This window comes from Meleagris gallopavo, chromosome 5, assembly GCF_905368555.1.
Source record: "Meleagris gallopavo chromosome 5, MGAL_WU_HG_1.1, whole genome shotgun sequence".
Lineage (NCBI taxonomy): Eukaryota > Metazoa > Chordata > Aves > Galliformes > Phasianidae > Meleagris > Meleagris gallopavo.
Window position 1 is genome coordinate 9,135,826 of NC_139408.1, and position 16,975 is coordinate 9,152,800.

Here is a 16,975-nt window from a genome sequence, read left to right on the forward strand (position 1 = left end):
AGATGTCTGGATAATGCCTTGAAACTGTGCCAAAAAATAAAGCTACAGTTTGAGAAAATATAAAGCCTTCCAACTTGAAACCATCTTCACACATGTATTTTCTTTAGAGCCCCACCTGAATGGGGAGATGTGAAGATTCAGCTAAACTGGATTTAGTGTTTTTCATACCTCTAAATTTTCCAAGATCAGAAAAAGTATCCGCAGCAAAGTGGTTGCTTCCTAAAACGCAGGATAGAGAAAACCTCTTGAATATGGATGTCCAACTGTGAATTCTTCCTTCAGGTTAAACGGGCGATTTGTCTGGGTAGGAGTTCAGATTGATGCAGATAATAAACACCAGAAAATAGATGCAGTTGTTCTATGGAGAAACCACTGGAATGTATGATCTATAAGAACTTGTGAGTCCTGATGCTTTTATGCCTCCCATACATCTCAAGGCAAATTATCAGCTAAAATACTGGAGCCTCAAATTGCCTTATGAATAGATAGTCACAAGTTTTGTTTTTATTATAAAACTGCATTTTTAGTCTTATAATTTATTACCTTTTGTTGTTACAAGAGATATTCATTTTGTTCTGGCAGGATGAAATCTGCTGTTAGCCTGCTGTGTGCTGGGCGCAGTTAGGGTTCTGTCTGCTCCTGTAACTAGCATCATTAAAAAGTTCACAGGTTTTTATCTACCTTTTCGTGGATGAGGACTGAGTTTTGAGTAAATCCTGGCCATGTCTGTGGTATGGTATCAACTGGAAGCCACACGGAATTTGGTAATACAGACATCATGCCAGACAAAACTTGTTCATTTCTGTTTTGAATGTTCAGATTTTTTTATTAATCAAACCCAGGGAAAAATGTGCTCACATGAAGTTTTAACTGAAGAGTTTTTGCATAATGGACGTTATGAGCCTTAAAGGGCTCATTTGTTTTATAATGATTTTTTTTTTTTTTTAATAGCAGGCATTATTGATGCTTGCTTATGCTTTATTCTAGCTAATTTACTTACTGGAAGGCAGGTTTTGTTTGTGAAGGCTATTAAATTATGTACTCCAGTATTGTGCATATATAGTTGTACAAAACCAAACAAACCTTTGTATCTGTAATAACTTGACAACACATAGGTGCACAGTTTGAGCTCTCTACTTACTGGTCTTAGACGTATAAACAAGTGAGATGAAGGAGGAGCAGTGAAAGAATAGGAGACAGGAGGGAAGTATGGGATATGATTTCATTTCTGATATAGTTCTCCATGAACATTAGCAGATGAGTCTGAAACTACAGTTTAGGTGATAACTACATGAACATAAACACTATGAAAAAGATAGTTCAGGTTGTCTAAGTTGACTATATAATTGTTCATAACAAAAATCTGGACATTTTTGTTTGTTGATGTGTTGGGAGTAGACTGTAATTCTGAAAGTTGGGTTAATGTAGAGTACTTTTCTAGAACAACAACGCTTTCAAAGATGCAAGAAAATTATTCCTGTTTAGTGAGCAGATTCAAATTTGATATCTACACTTCTCAACTTAAATCCATAAGAAAGAAGAAATGGAACACAAACGCCAGCCTCAGTGTCAGGCATGTATGAAGCTACCAGCTGAACCTTTGTTCCAGTGTGTACTCCCATGAGATGGGGAAAGTTTTAGTCAAACTTTGCTATGGGTTTATTCCCTTTTTGAATGAGTTTTTTTTGTGTTCAGATAATTGTTTTTACACCATGAAGACCATAGAAAGATATATTTCCATATGGATGCTATGCCAAATTTACCCTGTGGCATGTGGAATGCTCTCTGTTTGGTGAGAAGCCAAAACATTCTCTGTAAGGGAAAAGAGGATGAAATTGTATCTGATCTGAGTGCTGATCTGTGTCCCTCAGGCTTATCCTGCGGCTGTTTCTATGTCACAAAGGCAACACTGGATATGCCTTTTCAATGAGATCATTGCAAAATGAAATTGCTACTAAATTATATTTTACTCACAGTTTTGAGTTGAGTAAGAAGTATGAAAATTAGTGCTAAATCTTTAAATAGAAATACCGGTGCTGGAACTGATGCTCCAGATGCTGACTGGATAGAATTAATCATTTCATGCAAATATTTCAAGTTCATATTAAATGTTTTAATACTGTCAAACAGAAGTGATTGCACATTACAGCACTGCAGCTGATTTGAAAACAAGAAAGGGGACCCCGGTCTTTAATGCACTGGCTACTTGTTCTTTCCAAACATGCTCGGCTGAGTGGAATGGGGAAGGGTTGTGCTTTTTTCTTAATATGTTTCTGAAGCTGTGTGCTACCTTGTGCTGATTGGCAGTAGAACTGTCTTCCTTTCCTATTGCAAGCAGAGAAGTGAGATTTGAGAAGTCACAATCACCAGAGGAAGATGCAGTGTGGGAGCAGTCTGTAAGAGGCTGTGTGAAGGGATTTAGGTTGCAGGGATCATGGGCAGCTGCGCCTCTTGAACCACAGATGTGGGCTTTGATCTTCTCCAGCAACAGAATGAAATGGTTAAGTCTTGTAGCAGTTCTTTGCATCGAGTTGATTCCTGCTCTGGAGACTGTGAAGACAGATTTTTCCCTTAGCAGAATTCACCAGTACAGTGGTCTATTCAAGCCTGCATCTGGGAAGATAGTTAGAGCCTTCATTTATGGAATTCCTGTCATAGAATTTAAGTACTTTAGAACAGTGACTGGTCTCTTGGGAGGTCTCTAACGTTATGTACACAGCAGTACGTAAATAATTTTAATAAAGGGAAAGAGAAATTCTTACAAATCACCAATTACTGTCTTGCAGCCTGGAAAGGCTTAAAAGATGTTGGAGATGGTTCATGGTTGGCTTGTGCATTTCTTTTTGCTTTAAAAAGTCTAAAATCTCTAAAATGCCTTTCCTCGTCTTTGCCTTTCTGAATGCAGTGTACATGAGAGCAGAGCTGGTGTGCCTGCATCTGCTGTTCAGTGTCCTTGCTCTGCTGGGAGCACTTGTTACTGCAGGATGCTCTGATGAACTCTATGTAGCAGTTAGGTGCTGCAACCAGCTCAGTGTGTCAGGTGGGTGTTTTGCTGCTTCCTACTACAAGGAATATTAAAACAGGTTTGAATGCTTCCAATTATTTCACTGTCTAGCAGTTGGAGGCCTGGTGAATGGAGTTTTATAACACTTATGGTATCTTGTTCAAGTTTCTTTTTCATGCAGGTGATAAAGGTCTGTGCTGTGGGAGGTGGCTTTTGTCTAGAGAAAAGTGCCTCCTCTTCTGATGGCTGTTTACACCTGTGATAGATGGGAAGATGCTCTCTGCAGCTTGTAGGTTCTAAAGGAAGAAAACTCATTTACACAGTAGCTGTCACACCACTGAATATAACTGGAGACCGTGGCACAAGTTCATTTGCTATAGATTAAATTCTTCATCCCTTTAGCTTATAAAAATATCCCTCCCTAGCAAGAAAGAACTCTTTCTCTACTGGATTTTACTGGTGTTTTTTACATTTGTGCAGGGCAACCCTTGAAATTCCTTATATTTCTTCTGATGGCTTTTCAGTGTTGATTCACACTTTCCTTTTTTGTTTTAGTGTGGAAGAGCGAAATTCCAACAAGGCTGACTTAGTGAAAATTGAATTAGTGCTGATGGCTGGAGAGGAACGTAACTTGATCTTCTTTCTGCAGCACTCGAATCAGGAACTGAAATAATTGTTCTAAGACCCTGGTAGAGATGCCAGAAAATGGAGCGATGCTTCTGCCAGATAGTCACCGCAGAAGTGCCAGACATTCCTTCCCTCTTTGGAGCTTAGGACTGTGTGTATTTGAGAAGGAAAGTACACACAGGCAGCAGGGATCACAGTGGTTTTCTCTCTGTGTGCTGAGCATGCAGTGCAGTACCACTGGCAGGGCCCCTAGAGATGTGACTGCTGGCAGGGGATAAAGACAGGGGATAAAGGCTCAACTACAGGAGTGTTTTTTTTCTTGATTTTTCTTTTTTCGCTGTTGAACAGTGGCATTAGTCACTCTATCACAGGATTTAGCAGAGGATATAAGGTAAAGTCCCCAGAAACAGGACTGAAGGGCCCATCACACAGCATGAGAAGCTAGCTCAGTCCCTGCAGGGTTCGTGGCTCACTGGAGGAGATGGTGCTGGCTGCCAACCACTAAGCCCAGCTGCACTGGTTAGTGATTTGTGCTTTTAATTGAAACCATTGCGCACGACTATAGCCCTGCCTTGTGGGAGCTGCTAGTGCAATAAATCTTGATTTTTTCATATTAGAAGGATGCGTTCTTTGGGGATTTTAAAGTCTCGTGATTGTTTTTTTTTTTTTTTTTTTTTTTCCTTTCTTCCCCTTTTCTGTTGCTATAGCTACTATGATTTTTGTTAACAAAAGGGATGAGAAGTAGTTTGCTACGCATAGTTTACATTATTGTGATTCTGATATGACTGCCAGTATTCTCTCTGTCCCTTCCTCTTTCCTGTCTCCCCCCTGCCTGAGTCAGTTCTCTAAACAAACTGCAGGACTCTGGAAACTGCTGGCCTCCTTCAGTCACCAGAGGGTTGTATGTGCGTGGGGATTCAGCTTCTGCCCATGAATTAGAGGCTCAAAAAACTGAGTTTGAGCTTGTGTTTGCATCTCAGTATGGGTTTACATATTTCACGAGCTGTTACCAGCATTTGGTAACTTCCCAAATGAATGGGATCGTGCCCTCTTTGAGGGACATTGGGAGTTCCTGGTTCTTTCAGTGAGGTCTCACATCAGGTTACCACAGTGCTCAGCAGAATATGGCAGATCCATTTTTCTCGAGGTATATTTGGGAAAATAGAGAATTTATTCTGTGAGGAAAATACTAGTGATGGAATGAAAGAACATCTCAGTGAGGAAAGATGAGTTTCTTTCTCTAGTGAACATGGGTGCAATCTCAAAGTAGAGGGGGGAAGAAGGGGCACATATTTCTCTTTCCTTCTTATTGCCTTTTTTTCATTCAAAATATTGCTTTATTTCCTTATTTTCCTTTTTTTTTTTTCTTTTTTTTTTTTTTTTTTTCCTGGCATCATGTTAGCTATCTTTCATCTCACCTTTATTCTACCAGTATTTGACCCTCGGACATTTGTTTCATCCTCGTCTCTCTTCCCATTTCTTTACAGTCATCTTCCTTTATTTCAGTGGCACAGCTAGGAGGAAAGTGGAGGTTCACTCTTTTTGCTGGCATCATACTCCTCTCTCATTTTTCCTTTCTGTCTTCTCAGTCTTCTGAGATGAGAGCTGGAGCTCTGTCTGCCTGCTTACACCCTGCTGTGGTTCATCATCATGGGAGCTCAGGTTTTTTGGGTTTGTTTGGTTTGGCTTAAAAATCTGTAGAGGTTGAAAGAGGGAGTCATTAGCCAATGGGCTCATAAACATGAAGGGGATCTGAGTCAGAAAACCACTGTGAACAAAACAGGTGCTCATTGCCCTAAGATACGTCAGCTTGCTGGAATGCAGATGCAGCAGACAGAAGGGGATGGCTGTCAGTGACCAAAGAACCTGGGGAGTCTTTGCTACTCATGTGTTTATGGTGAGACCTACATGTCTGGGCCCCACCATCTTTCTGAGAAGTTTGAATTTAAAATCCTTGCACCTATCTCGATTCCCTGGGTAACTGCCAAGTGCAAAAGAGGCAGACCCAAAGTTGTTCTCATTTCTTTGTACAAGCTAGAACAATTTTGTCAAATATTTTCTACTTACATCCATGCAAACTACAGCCAGTTCCTCATCCTCCTGGGATGCTCTTATATCACACATTGAGACAGTCCATCCCACTGAATGGTTACTTCACTTGAAGTGTTAGCACTGACAGCTTAAGTGTCATGGACAGGACCTTCTTGCGGATACTGACTCAGAACAGTAACACAATTAGTAGGACATTCTGATCTAAAGAGGCGCAGAGTAATGCCATGTATCAGTTCATGACCTTACTGAGGCACTATTAGCCAAGACCTTCCACTTCAAACTTAAAACAGTACCTTAAGATAATGTCAAATTGCTTTCTGCTTATGTCAGTGAGTTTGGTACTTTTTCACTGCATAGTATTAAGATAGATCAAAGGACTTTGGGCTGGTTGGCATCAGTTGTTGTCATCACTTCTACTTAAGACCTATGTTTTTCAATCCTCCTGACACTTGTGAAGCATCCATTCCACATCCCTCTCCAGATGCTCCTTGCCACTTTCCTCTGAACTAGTTCTCCTGGTGACATCTACGTTGGCCAGGAGAGTTAATTATCTTCAGATTGACCTTTGCTGGAGGCTGTAAGCAAGGTCTGGGAACAGACCCCTGTTCAGATCTCTGTAAAAATGTGGTCTGAGGTTTCCTTCTGTGCCTGTTAACAACCTTGCCTGTTCTCTTCTGCTTAGCAGTGGGACAGCATAGTTAACACACGCTGGATGTTGATCCAGGCCTCTTGCTTTACTGCTCTGGCTTAACAATGAAGTTGCTTTGTTCCTCTATTTATTTACAGTGTAGGCTGACATACCACATCTCTTTGCAAAGCTTGCCTGAACCTGAGTATTCAGCGTGATGAGCAACCTAACCTGCCTCTCTGAATTTCAGGGTAGTATTTTAATCAATCCTTGTTTTATTTCTTTTTATCTTCTTTGTTCATGTTTCCATTTCTTTCCCTCCCCATGTTAGCATTTTTATCTTTCATTTTTCCTTTCTTTTTCAGACTGTTACTTTTTTCTTCTGCATACTCTGTCAGGAGAGGAGGGACAGGGTGAGGTACAAATCTGTCTGTCCGTTTTCCTACCGTGTCATCACTGACAGGTGAAGGAAGTGTTGCTGTTGGCATGGTACAGACAATGCTTGTCTGTGTAGGCACCATAGGAAAAGCATTTCTGTATCCATCCTGGCCTTTGGTAGGTATCTTTCCACCTCTTTGCTCTCAGGAAGAACTCTGCAAAAGGAGTTTGAAGCAAGCAGACTAACGGAAGTCCAATGACCTTTTGAAAATGGATGAGCTTTTGAAAGAGTCATCTGGTGATTGCCACCAATCGCAGTACTCAAGTTAAACTCCTTTGATCTCAGTGCTTTTCTTGTGGCAGTTTTCCAATTTGTCACAAGAAGTCTGTTGCAAAATGAAAGATAATTTCAGGGGGTTTCAAACTTTGTTTTCAAACTAAGTGTAAACTTTGCTGCTGCCTCAGAGGGTATGTGAGAGAAAGCTCAAGGGTCCCTCTGCACAAACCTGTTTTTCATTTGTAGCTCCTACTGCTCCGATGTAATTCACTGCTTATATACTTACTCCTAAGTATGCCCTTGTACGAGGTGTTTTGGGAAGGTGTTACCTACTCTAAACATTATTAGTAATTAGTATATTATAAATTATCCACTGCGTACAGACAAGTTCTGATTTGTTTCTGCTTTATAGAGTAGGAATTGGGAAATGAAAATGAGGGGTATTTTTCTACACTGAAAAGTTAATTCTGGTTTAAAGTACTTAATAATTCAGTATACTAGATCTTGCTGGAGCCACTCTCTGTGCGTACTTCAGGCATTCCCAGGTAGCACAGCTCACTTTTAGAGAAGATGTCCATACACAGATGCTGCCAGGAAACAGTTCAACTGGCATAACTCAGGCAGTTTACCCAGAGTCTCTGGGAAATCTATGGCAAAGTGGAGACTGAATCCTTTCAAGTTTCTGTGTGACTGCATCAAGATACTCTTCCTCCATCATATACATTATTAAAACTTTGTGCAAGTGATACTACTTGCTATTACTTCTGCAGTTTGCACTTCAGTGGTGCTCAGAGTGGGAGTCATGTGCATCTGGCAAGAAGGAAGGGAGGTGAACTAGTAGCACTGGAGATAGCAGCTTGCTCTGTTTTATAGCTGTGATTCATGTTTACCTGGAATAATGGTCTAATGAATCGAAATCTTGGAGCAGTTGCAAAGTTGGGATGCTTCTCAGTTGTCCAGCAGACTTTATTGGGTAAGGAGAGCTCAAAAGTGAAATGATATTCAAGTCTCTTCATCTTGGTTCCTTCACTGGCAGTCTGTGCTGAACAGCTTTGAATTACACTATGATGTTTTTAGGAAGTGGATATGCTCTGTGGAAATGCTGAAGAACAGCCTATTTTGAAAGAATATTTTTTGTAAACTACTTTTCTCCATTTCTTTCATGTTGTCTTTATCATGCTAATGAAAAAGAACCTTTATGCCTTAAAGCTAATTTACTCTTGCTCCTTAGTAAATTATAATGTTTTTTGTGTCACAAGAACAATTTGCTATTGTGCAAATAATTTTTATTTTTCAATTAGAAGATTATGATTTCATTGAGGAATAAACAGGAGCAGGTGAGCTTGTGAGACTTGAATGTGTATTTTCATGTAAATAACTCAAAGATGAAGAGGAAGGACAAAGAAAGAATAATAATGAGGAATGTTTGCCAGACACTATTTATAAGTACGTTATTTTCATACAGACAGACATTGCTGCTGCCATTTCTGAAGTGTTAGTGTTGCAGAAACCAAAGTACATACGCCTAGGATTATTTTGTCCTAAGCTTTTTTTTTCTAAAAATGTGATGACTGGGGGCTTTCAATAAAAAGGTGTTCATAAAGTCTACTATGGGACTTGTTGAAAGGAGTTAACCAATTATGATCGATGCTCAAGTAGAGCAGAAGAAAAAAGTCACTTTTCTCTACAAAAGCCTGATTCAGAACTGAGGTATGGATATATTTTACTTGCTGAAGGTATATGAGAGTAATGCAGATGCTTTGTGTCTAAAACCAGATTTAGTGTTCAAAATCTACATAGAGTTTTTGCTGCATTATCTGCATGAATTTCTGCTGCATCCATGTCTGAGAACAAAATACTTTGATGAATGGTTTTTATCCTTTTTGTCTCCCCTCTTTTTCAAAAAATTAAAAGCAAAAATATCTAGCACATTTGCAAGGCCTAAATTTTATTTTCCTCCTATGCACACTGGGAATGCGTTTATAATGTTTGTAGTGCTGTTTATGAAGAGATTTCTGCCTTAAAGAGAAACTTAACCAGCTTCGAGAATAGGTATACCTGATGCAAGCACATAATCCTTGTAACAGCATAACAGCATTCTTTGGAGTCTCTGTAGAAGCCCTCTAAAGGCAGAAATCCTTTAAGATTTAATTGGACTTTCCACTTCATCAGAGCTGACGTGTTGTTCTGGGAGGACATAGTTGTCTGTTTTACTGGAAGAGAATAGGCAAACTGCCACAAAGCTAAGCTGCATCTCTTTAATAGAAGTTCAGCTGTAGAACACCTCTTGAAATGTGGGCAAGATTTCCTAAAATGCTCAGAAAAGCATGTTATCTATTTTAACTGACTTCTTATGCCTACAGACATTCTGCTGTAGCTACAGCTAAAAGAAAAATAAGTAGACCAAATCAGTCATTATTAAAATGTATTTCTGAGATTTTGTCTTTATCACGAGGTACGTTTTTGAAAAAATGGCTTCGTCTTCACAGCCTGCACTGCTCCCTGTGATGTTCTCCTGTCAGGTCTCTGCCCTGTGGGGCAGGCCAAAACCCATATAACCCCATATTCTCCTGATAAGTGGAATTTTGAGAAGAAAAGCACTCTTTAAAAAAAAAGCTGCAGAACATATGCAGATCTCAAGAACCCACACTGTACTGATAGCATTATCTTGTTTGCAGTACAGATTGGTTTGGTCTGGGACAGTTCAGTATAAGATAATCTTTGTAACATGTAAGAAAACAAATATTTTACATACAATGAACTGTCACCCACAGACCTTGCTCAGAAATAACAGCAGAAGGTCAAAGCACACTTGATGCCCTTTTTCTTTGGCACACATTTTCTTTGTAGAATTTGCAACCGTGTTAATTACAGTGCAAGGAGAGAGAGCTTGGGAGCTTTCTTGCAAAGGCTCCCTTCTCAAGGCATTAAGAACTCTGCATACTCTGCTACTTCTTTTTTGCCACTTTTCAAACCTCATCTGCTCTACGCTGCAGTTTGGATCACAGCAAATGCCTGGTTTGAGAGAGCTGTGTCTGCATGAGTGTTGTCTTCTTGTAGGAGTTCAGTGCTGGTCAGTAAGCAGTCAAATCTGGATTCTTCTTCATTAAGCTGCCACATAAACAGTGCTAGTGTTCTCACCACTCCAAAACCTGACTTTGAAGGATTGCAATATACTCTAAGGACTATTTTATTGCAACTGTATATTTAATGGAAAATATACCCTAGAAATGAGTGCAATAAATGGAGTGCAATGAATCTGTTCTAAGTAGGGAAAAGAGCCATGTGGATACGAAGAGCTTTTGAGTAGAGTATTAAAAAAACAAAGACACCAAGGAAACAGACAAAAAAAAAAAAAGCATGCATGTTTGTTGAGCTGCAGAAGTTTCACACAAAAATTGCTCTTCTGCTCCCATTTTACTAACGGAATGGAAGATAGAGAATATGCATTCCTAAATTGAATTATTCCAAGACATCTATTTATCTAAGATGTGTAAGACATCTGAACCTAAATGTAAATAACCAGGTTCAGTGGGATCCACCTTACACAGGAGAGAACAGTTCTCACAGTGCAGGAACAGATGGCTAGATTGTGTGTAGGAAAATGGAAGAGTTTCTTGAGACCTCATGGGTTCTCAGATGGTAAAAATAAATACAAAAATTCTAGCACCTAAGCTCATTAGATCAAAATCATAGAATTATTTGTGTTGGAAAGGACCTTCAAGATCATCTAGTTCCAGCCCCTCTGCTACAGGCAGGGACACCTCCCACTAGACCAGATTGCTCAAAGCCCCATCCAGGCGGCCTTGAATGCTTCCAGGGAGGGGGCATCCACAGCCTCACTGGGCAACCTGTGCCAGAGTTTCACCATCCTCACAGCAAAGAATTTCTTCCTGATTTCTAGTCTAAATCCACCCTCTTCCTCTTACTACTAGAGACTGAAATACGAGTTATGGCTAATTAAGGGTTTAACAGTCATTCTTTGTTTTTACAAATAAATCAAAATACTTGACTTTTTAGGCCAGTGTAGTTAGCTGGTACACTAGGCAGTGCAGAAGCTGTGTGACATGACTATTTTTGGATTTGTTTTTTAACAGTATGTCATAATTCTTGGGAGTGTTTTTTCATTGCTTCACAAAGGATAAAATATAAATATTATGATGGTGAATGCTCTCACATAAACCCAAGGGATGTGATTCTTACCAAAAAAGTGATTCATATAAACTTACAGGACTGTCAGACTCATTAAAAAGCCCTGAAAGAACATGATTGTTAAATGGTTTGGTTCCATTTTTTTTTCCCCTGCCTTTTGGCTTTGAGATTTTGTTGTTTATTTAAGACTTTAAATTATTGAGTGCTTTTAACTACACTTTTAGGTACTTCAGTAAATTATTGAAAAGTTTTCTGCCATGTTATTTGGATATTTGGATTTTCTTTGCATATGCTGGAATAATACCAACATCACCTGCAGCAAAATACTCATGAGAAATAAACATTAAAGGAAAATTACATAGAAAAATTTTTACTGTGTACAACAAACTCTCAATTGCATGGAGAGAAAACACATATCTCTAAATGGATGTATCTTGTGGAATGTTACTTTAGGATTCCCATTTTGCTGAAAACAAACCAGTTTGCCATATTTAATATTCAAGTTATCTTTGAAATGTGGAGTTAACTTGGTATTTTTGAATATATACAGAATGTATATATAAATATAGAATGTATATATAATCATTGTAGACCACAATGATTGTATCAAGCTGCTGGAAAGCTGAAATTTGATAAGTGCAAAGCTTCCATAAAAATCATACAATTTGATGTAAATGTATGCTTGCTTTTTTTCCTTTTGATCTTGGGTGTGGGAAAAGTGCAAGATGGGTGACAGTGTGCTTTTATGCTGTTTCCTATCTTTTATGGGTGTCAGGTCAGTATCCTATTTTTGAGGGTCCTTTTTGGTCTTCAACAGAAAAGCAAGTCTTGCAAAATGACTGTAACATATGCCTGTTAACAGTCATTCACCTTATGCCACACTTGTATGTCTTATTTTTCTCACCTTGACTGCTAATAAGTTCTTTAGATTTAATACAGTCAAAGCAATGAACATGTGAGTGGAAACATTAGAAAAGCTCCCAATTCCCTCTAAAGTTCACAGTCCTAGAAAGTTTGACCAACATCAGAGGCTTTTATTTCTTTTCCCAGGCAAGTCCTTTTCCAGCCAGAACAGGCAGTTCTTTACAGCCTTGCGATCTTGATAATAAGTCAGTAAAACTGGGACACTGGAGGAATCTGGGGAGTTTCAGTATAAAAAAAAATAAAATGTTACCAACTGGAAAGAAACTCTCCATGCACTCTGGGAACACTGAAACACACAAGAACACCAGAGACGAATAAATAGATCTGGAATCTGTAGTTGGTGTACTTAACTCTGCATTTGGAACTGTAATCACCAGGAGATTTTCTGACCCAATTTGTGGCAGAACTGTTTGGAGCAGAGCGGTTAAGAGAATGTCCTTCTAAGTGCAACGGGTGCATTTGTACAAGGATTTTGTGTGTTGTCAATACCCAGCTTGTTTTTCAGCATCACATTACAGTTGGCTTCTCAAGCTGTCTGGACTTACTGTGGGTTTGAGTAAACAAGATGTTTTGTAATACTCCTTATTTTTGCATTAACTATATCATTAATGGTTGTAAAAATTGGTAGTTCTGGTCAGCCCCAAAAAGGCAGAACTTCAAATCGCAGTACATATTTTAGCCTACAAGTGAAGGAGTATCTCAGGTCACTAGGAGAGTATGCCGGAGCCTAGAATCCTTGTAACATCAAGTGGAATAAGTTCTCTCTCATTTATTTCATGATAGACTCAAGACAAGTAAAGATGCATTTATTTATCTTGTATTTAAGTGATTACGATGACAGAGAGATTACTACTAAGAGCAGCGCTCAACAGAAGAGAAATGTGAAATATAGGTAGCAGTGAGGTATGGTAGCAAATGTTACTACTTTCACATCCTTGGGGCTACATTCTAGCCCACATCCATAGCATAACATTCTCCCTTCTTGCTCAGCACAACATCTCTATTGAGGTAGTGGGGTTTGGGTGAAATGTATTTTGATATTGAGCTGTTCCATAGCTCATTTGCAGCATTGTTACGGCAGTAAGGCTTGTTATTTGGGAGCACAATTCTCCACTCACTGCCTTTCCTTTCTTATGTGTGTGAGGGACTTGAGAAGGAAATGCCTTCTCTCTGCATTTATCTGGGAGATTTTTGTTCTAGATTTTTTTTTTTCCTCAAGTTCTCCTTCCAAACCTCTTTACTAATAAGAATGAATCCTAGCATTCTGTTTACTGTTTTTATACCTGCTGTGGGAATTCATTCGCAAAGGCTTCTCTATACTGTCTGCCATCTCCGTCTTGGCTTTCTTCCATGCATCTGGTATTCTTTTTGCCTCTTAGTTGTACAGAAGAGCAAACAATATTTATGTGCTTCTGGCAACTTCTTAGTTTCTCTTTTTGAGATGACCATTAGTCAGGAGTTAGTGAAGTCAGGAAGACACTAATGCTCCCTTGTAATGGGAATTCTAGAATGCATGACTGATAATGTAAGGTCTTCAACACGACCAAAATTTAATTTAGAGCTTTTGATTTGTTACCAATTCTTGTGCCTTACTAGGGAAAAGTAGAATTTAGTAATGATTCTTTATATTACCTGAGGCCTTAAGCTATTAGAAGACAGTCTTGTGGCTAATAGAAGTAATAGGCTAGAAACCATCTGTAGACATTTTCATGTCACAAGCAGATCTAAAAACTATATTCAACCTTATCGCTATTGAATATATTTCACTGTTTGAAATTATTTTCATAATATTCGTGTACCTATTATGGAAAAAAAATACTTCCTTCAATTTAGAAGCTTTTGTGTGACTGGAAGCCAGACATAACTATATTACTAGTAACTTAGATGAGGATGTGAAGCAACAGCAGTAGAGAGATAGAATGTAGTTTCTCAGGACCATAACAAGAATAATTGCATTTTATAGAACAAAAAGCATTCTGGAGTTGTGCTTTTACAGAGTGCAGTGCTTATAGCAATCTTGAAAAGTTAATTGTCACTGGGTCTTGCTGATGCTTAATTGACTTTTCTTCTTACAGATATCCAGATTTCTAGAAAGCAGAAATGACCATGACTGCCAACAAGAATGTCAATATCAACAGCAGAGCTGGAGGGAGTAAAGTGCCTCAGGACAGTCTGGATAGGTAAGTGAACTGTGTGGATTCTGAGAAAAGTTTGTCTGTTTGGAAGAAAGTCTTTGTTCAAAAGCAAGAAAACTCTATTCTGACAGAGAGCTTAGCTGGGCTGAGGGAAGTTTTTTGTAAATCGGAGGAACTTAGGTATGAGCAGTCCTGTTTTTGGCATATTTCTGTTGCGTTATTGTGGCTCACTGGCAGGTTATGATGATTGCAAGAAAGGAGTTGTGTGGAAGACATTGTGTAGGCCTCAGTCAGCTAGGGCTAAATTTCTGGACCACATATCTGTGTCTGCTTTTCTGGATTACTAATCTCCAGTTTGTATTTTGCATCAGTTTCTGTCACATTCTGTATGCTTCATCTGCATTGGCAGATAGAGTGAAGAGACTGCCTCACGTTGCAGGTCTAGCAGCAAGTGTGAAAGGGCTGAATATAAAGTACAGGGAACATCTTTGTTATTTTGCTTATTTCTGATCCTTTCTGGAACATTAAGTCATTTATGGAGTAAGTAGATCAACTATTTACCATTCACAGGTAGTGGGAAAATGTAGCCTGTTTCATTACTATGTAATGTGTTCCCCAGACTCAGTACTGTAGCCAAGGACACTTTAACCTCCCAGGCTTGGCAATCCTGAAGGAATCAGTCCGTTTAGACTAGGCCATGGAAGACAGTGGGCTTGCAAAATTGGGCATGTTTATGTGTGGCTTGGGAATGCTATATAGTGACAAAGTTCCAGTCCATCAGGAGGCTGTGATGTGATTGTGCACAGTGATGCAGATGCCTGTAAATAAGAGGTATCTTTCAATCATGGTACAGCAGAAAGTGTAGGTCAGTAATTGCTTCCTTGTGCATTATTTTTACAATGAAAAAAGACTGTTTAGAAGACGTTTCCCTTGAGCAACTCTTCTTTGGAATATTGCTTTGGAATGCAAATAAACAACTCATCTGCAGTCAACAAGTTCATACATCCTAGTCAGAAGGAGTCTTGTTCTTGGCCACAGTCTTCACAAAACAATGCTGATTGATTCAGCTTGTGGCCTTCAGAGAGGACAGGTCCACCAGCTCCTCCTCTTCTGTCACAAAACCATTGCTTACATTTGCTGTTCTTGTAGAACAGTCTGTTTTGAATCTCTCTTCTACACTGTCATGCTTAATAACATGTCAGTATCTTCACTTTTCTTTCCTTTTGGATTAAAACAAAACTCTGATATTAATGACATAGAGAAAGAATGTGTAAATAACTTTCACAGACTTTATAGAGTCTCTGTACTGAGGTAATATCATTATGCTAGGTATTAGACATAGTGTCTTCCTCCTTTATCTACCTTAGGAAATTTAGAACTCTGTAAAGCACTGAGCAGGGTGCAGTAGAATGATTTTGCATCCAGAAATGAATGTGCTAGAGGGGAAAAGTGATGGAATTCTCATTTATTCCTTGAACACTTTGGGAGCTTGGATTGTACTAATGTAACTGACATGCTCCAGACACTTTGAACAGGGAGGGCTGGATCAGTTCCAGCCGTGCTTTCTTGAGGGTAGCACACCTGATAAGTTGTACCAAGGCTATTCCTATCAGCCAACAGTACAGTGTATGCATCAGAGGGTTATACTGGGAGATCTTTGTTGTTTCAAATAAGTTAGTAAAGATTGTGATTCAATGAGTAGATCACATAATTACAGATTAATTTACTCACTTGAAAATGAAGTGTCAGAGACACAAAGTCCCTGTCCTGGCAGCTGCCAGGTAGAATAACCAGCATAGATGGAGAAGCTTGGAGATAAAGATCAAAGACAATTAGCTTTGATCTTTGCAGGGAGCTGTAGGTCAACTTGAAAGTCAGATCCAGGCTTGGTTTGGCATACTCACCATTGTATTTTGAACTTTTCCAACCACAAACAATAAAAAAAAGGAAAACAGGAATTAATTTTTGAGATTTTTTAGAATGGAGGCAATGAAACTGATTTTTTCTTTTAGTAGTTTACTTTTTTTTTCTTTTATTTAAAGCAAAATCTCTGTTCTGTGTTTAAACTTTCTGGCTTTTTTTTCAGTTTTGATTATCCTTCCATATTTGATGCACATATGTTTGCCACTTCCTTGCCTTTTGTGTCTAATCATCCTTTTTTTTTGCTATACCTTCTCTCTCGTCTACATATCGTATTGAATCACAGTAGTTTCAGGAGATGTTCCTGAATTGGATGGATGGTCTTGTCCTGATTACCATGGATAGGTTGACTACAAAGTACAGGTGAATTAATAATCACCTTAATTAATAATCTGCCCTAGGCAGCACCCTGACCCTGGTCTGGCTTCTCCTAGTGACTTCCTTTGTGGTGTTGTCACACCTTTCCCTTGTCTAAATCTTTCATTATGTTGATTTACCTTTCTTCCTCCAGGTACTGTTCTAGTTTCACTTTTTAAATTGGGCATCCGACTGCATCCGACTAGTGCCTTTTGTTAGTCATATTATGCAACAGTGGCTTTGTTAAGGCTCAGCAGAAATTGACCTACTATCCTTATACAATTCCTACTTCGTTAGTTTGTGCATTTGGGATCTCTTCAAATCCGTAGAAAACAGAATAGAGAGGGTGTGAGGGAAGGAGTGGACGAAGGAATCCCTAGAGACATACACATATATGGTAATTAAAACTAAATCCTTAATAATATCTGGTATTCTCATGTCATTAACCATCCTTTCATCAGTGCAGACAGATTGTTAAGTGCTGGGAACTTTGGTCTGGACTTGAGCAAACCTTGGACCTA

General features: G+C 39.0%; 1 protein-coding gene across 8 annotated transcripts in view; it reads left to right on the top strand.

Moving 5' to 3' along the window:
• DENND2B (DENN domain containing 2B) overlaps window positions 1-16,975 on the top strand; it is a 152,653-nt gene that overhangs the window by 53,524 nt on the left and 82,154 nt on the right. For all 8 annotated transcript variants that reach the window (XM_085224173.1, XM_085224170.1, XM_085224174.1 and 5 more), the window contains one exon: window positions 14,118-14,222. In XM_085224173.1, the coding sequence (XP_085080299.1) occupies window positions 14,143-14,222 (80 nt within the window). In that variant the 5' untranslated portion in view covers window positions 14,118-14,142. The remainder of the gene's footprint in view (window positions 1-14,117; window positions 14,223-16,975) is intronic.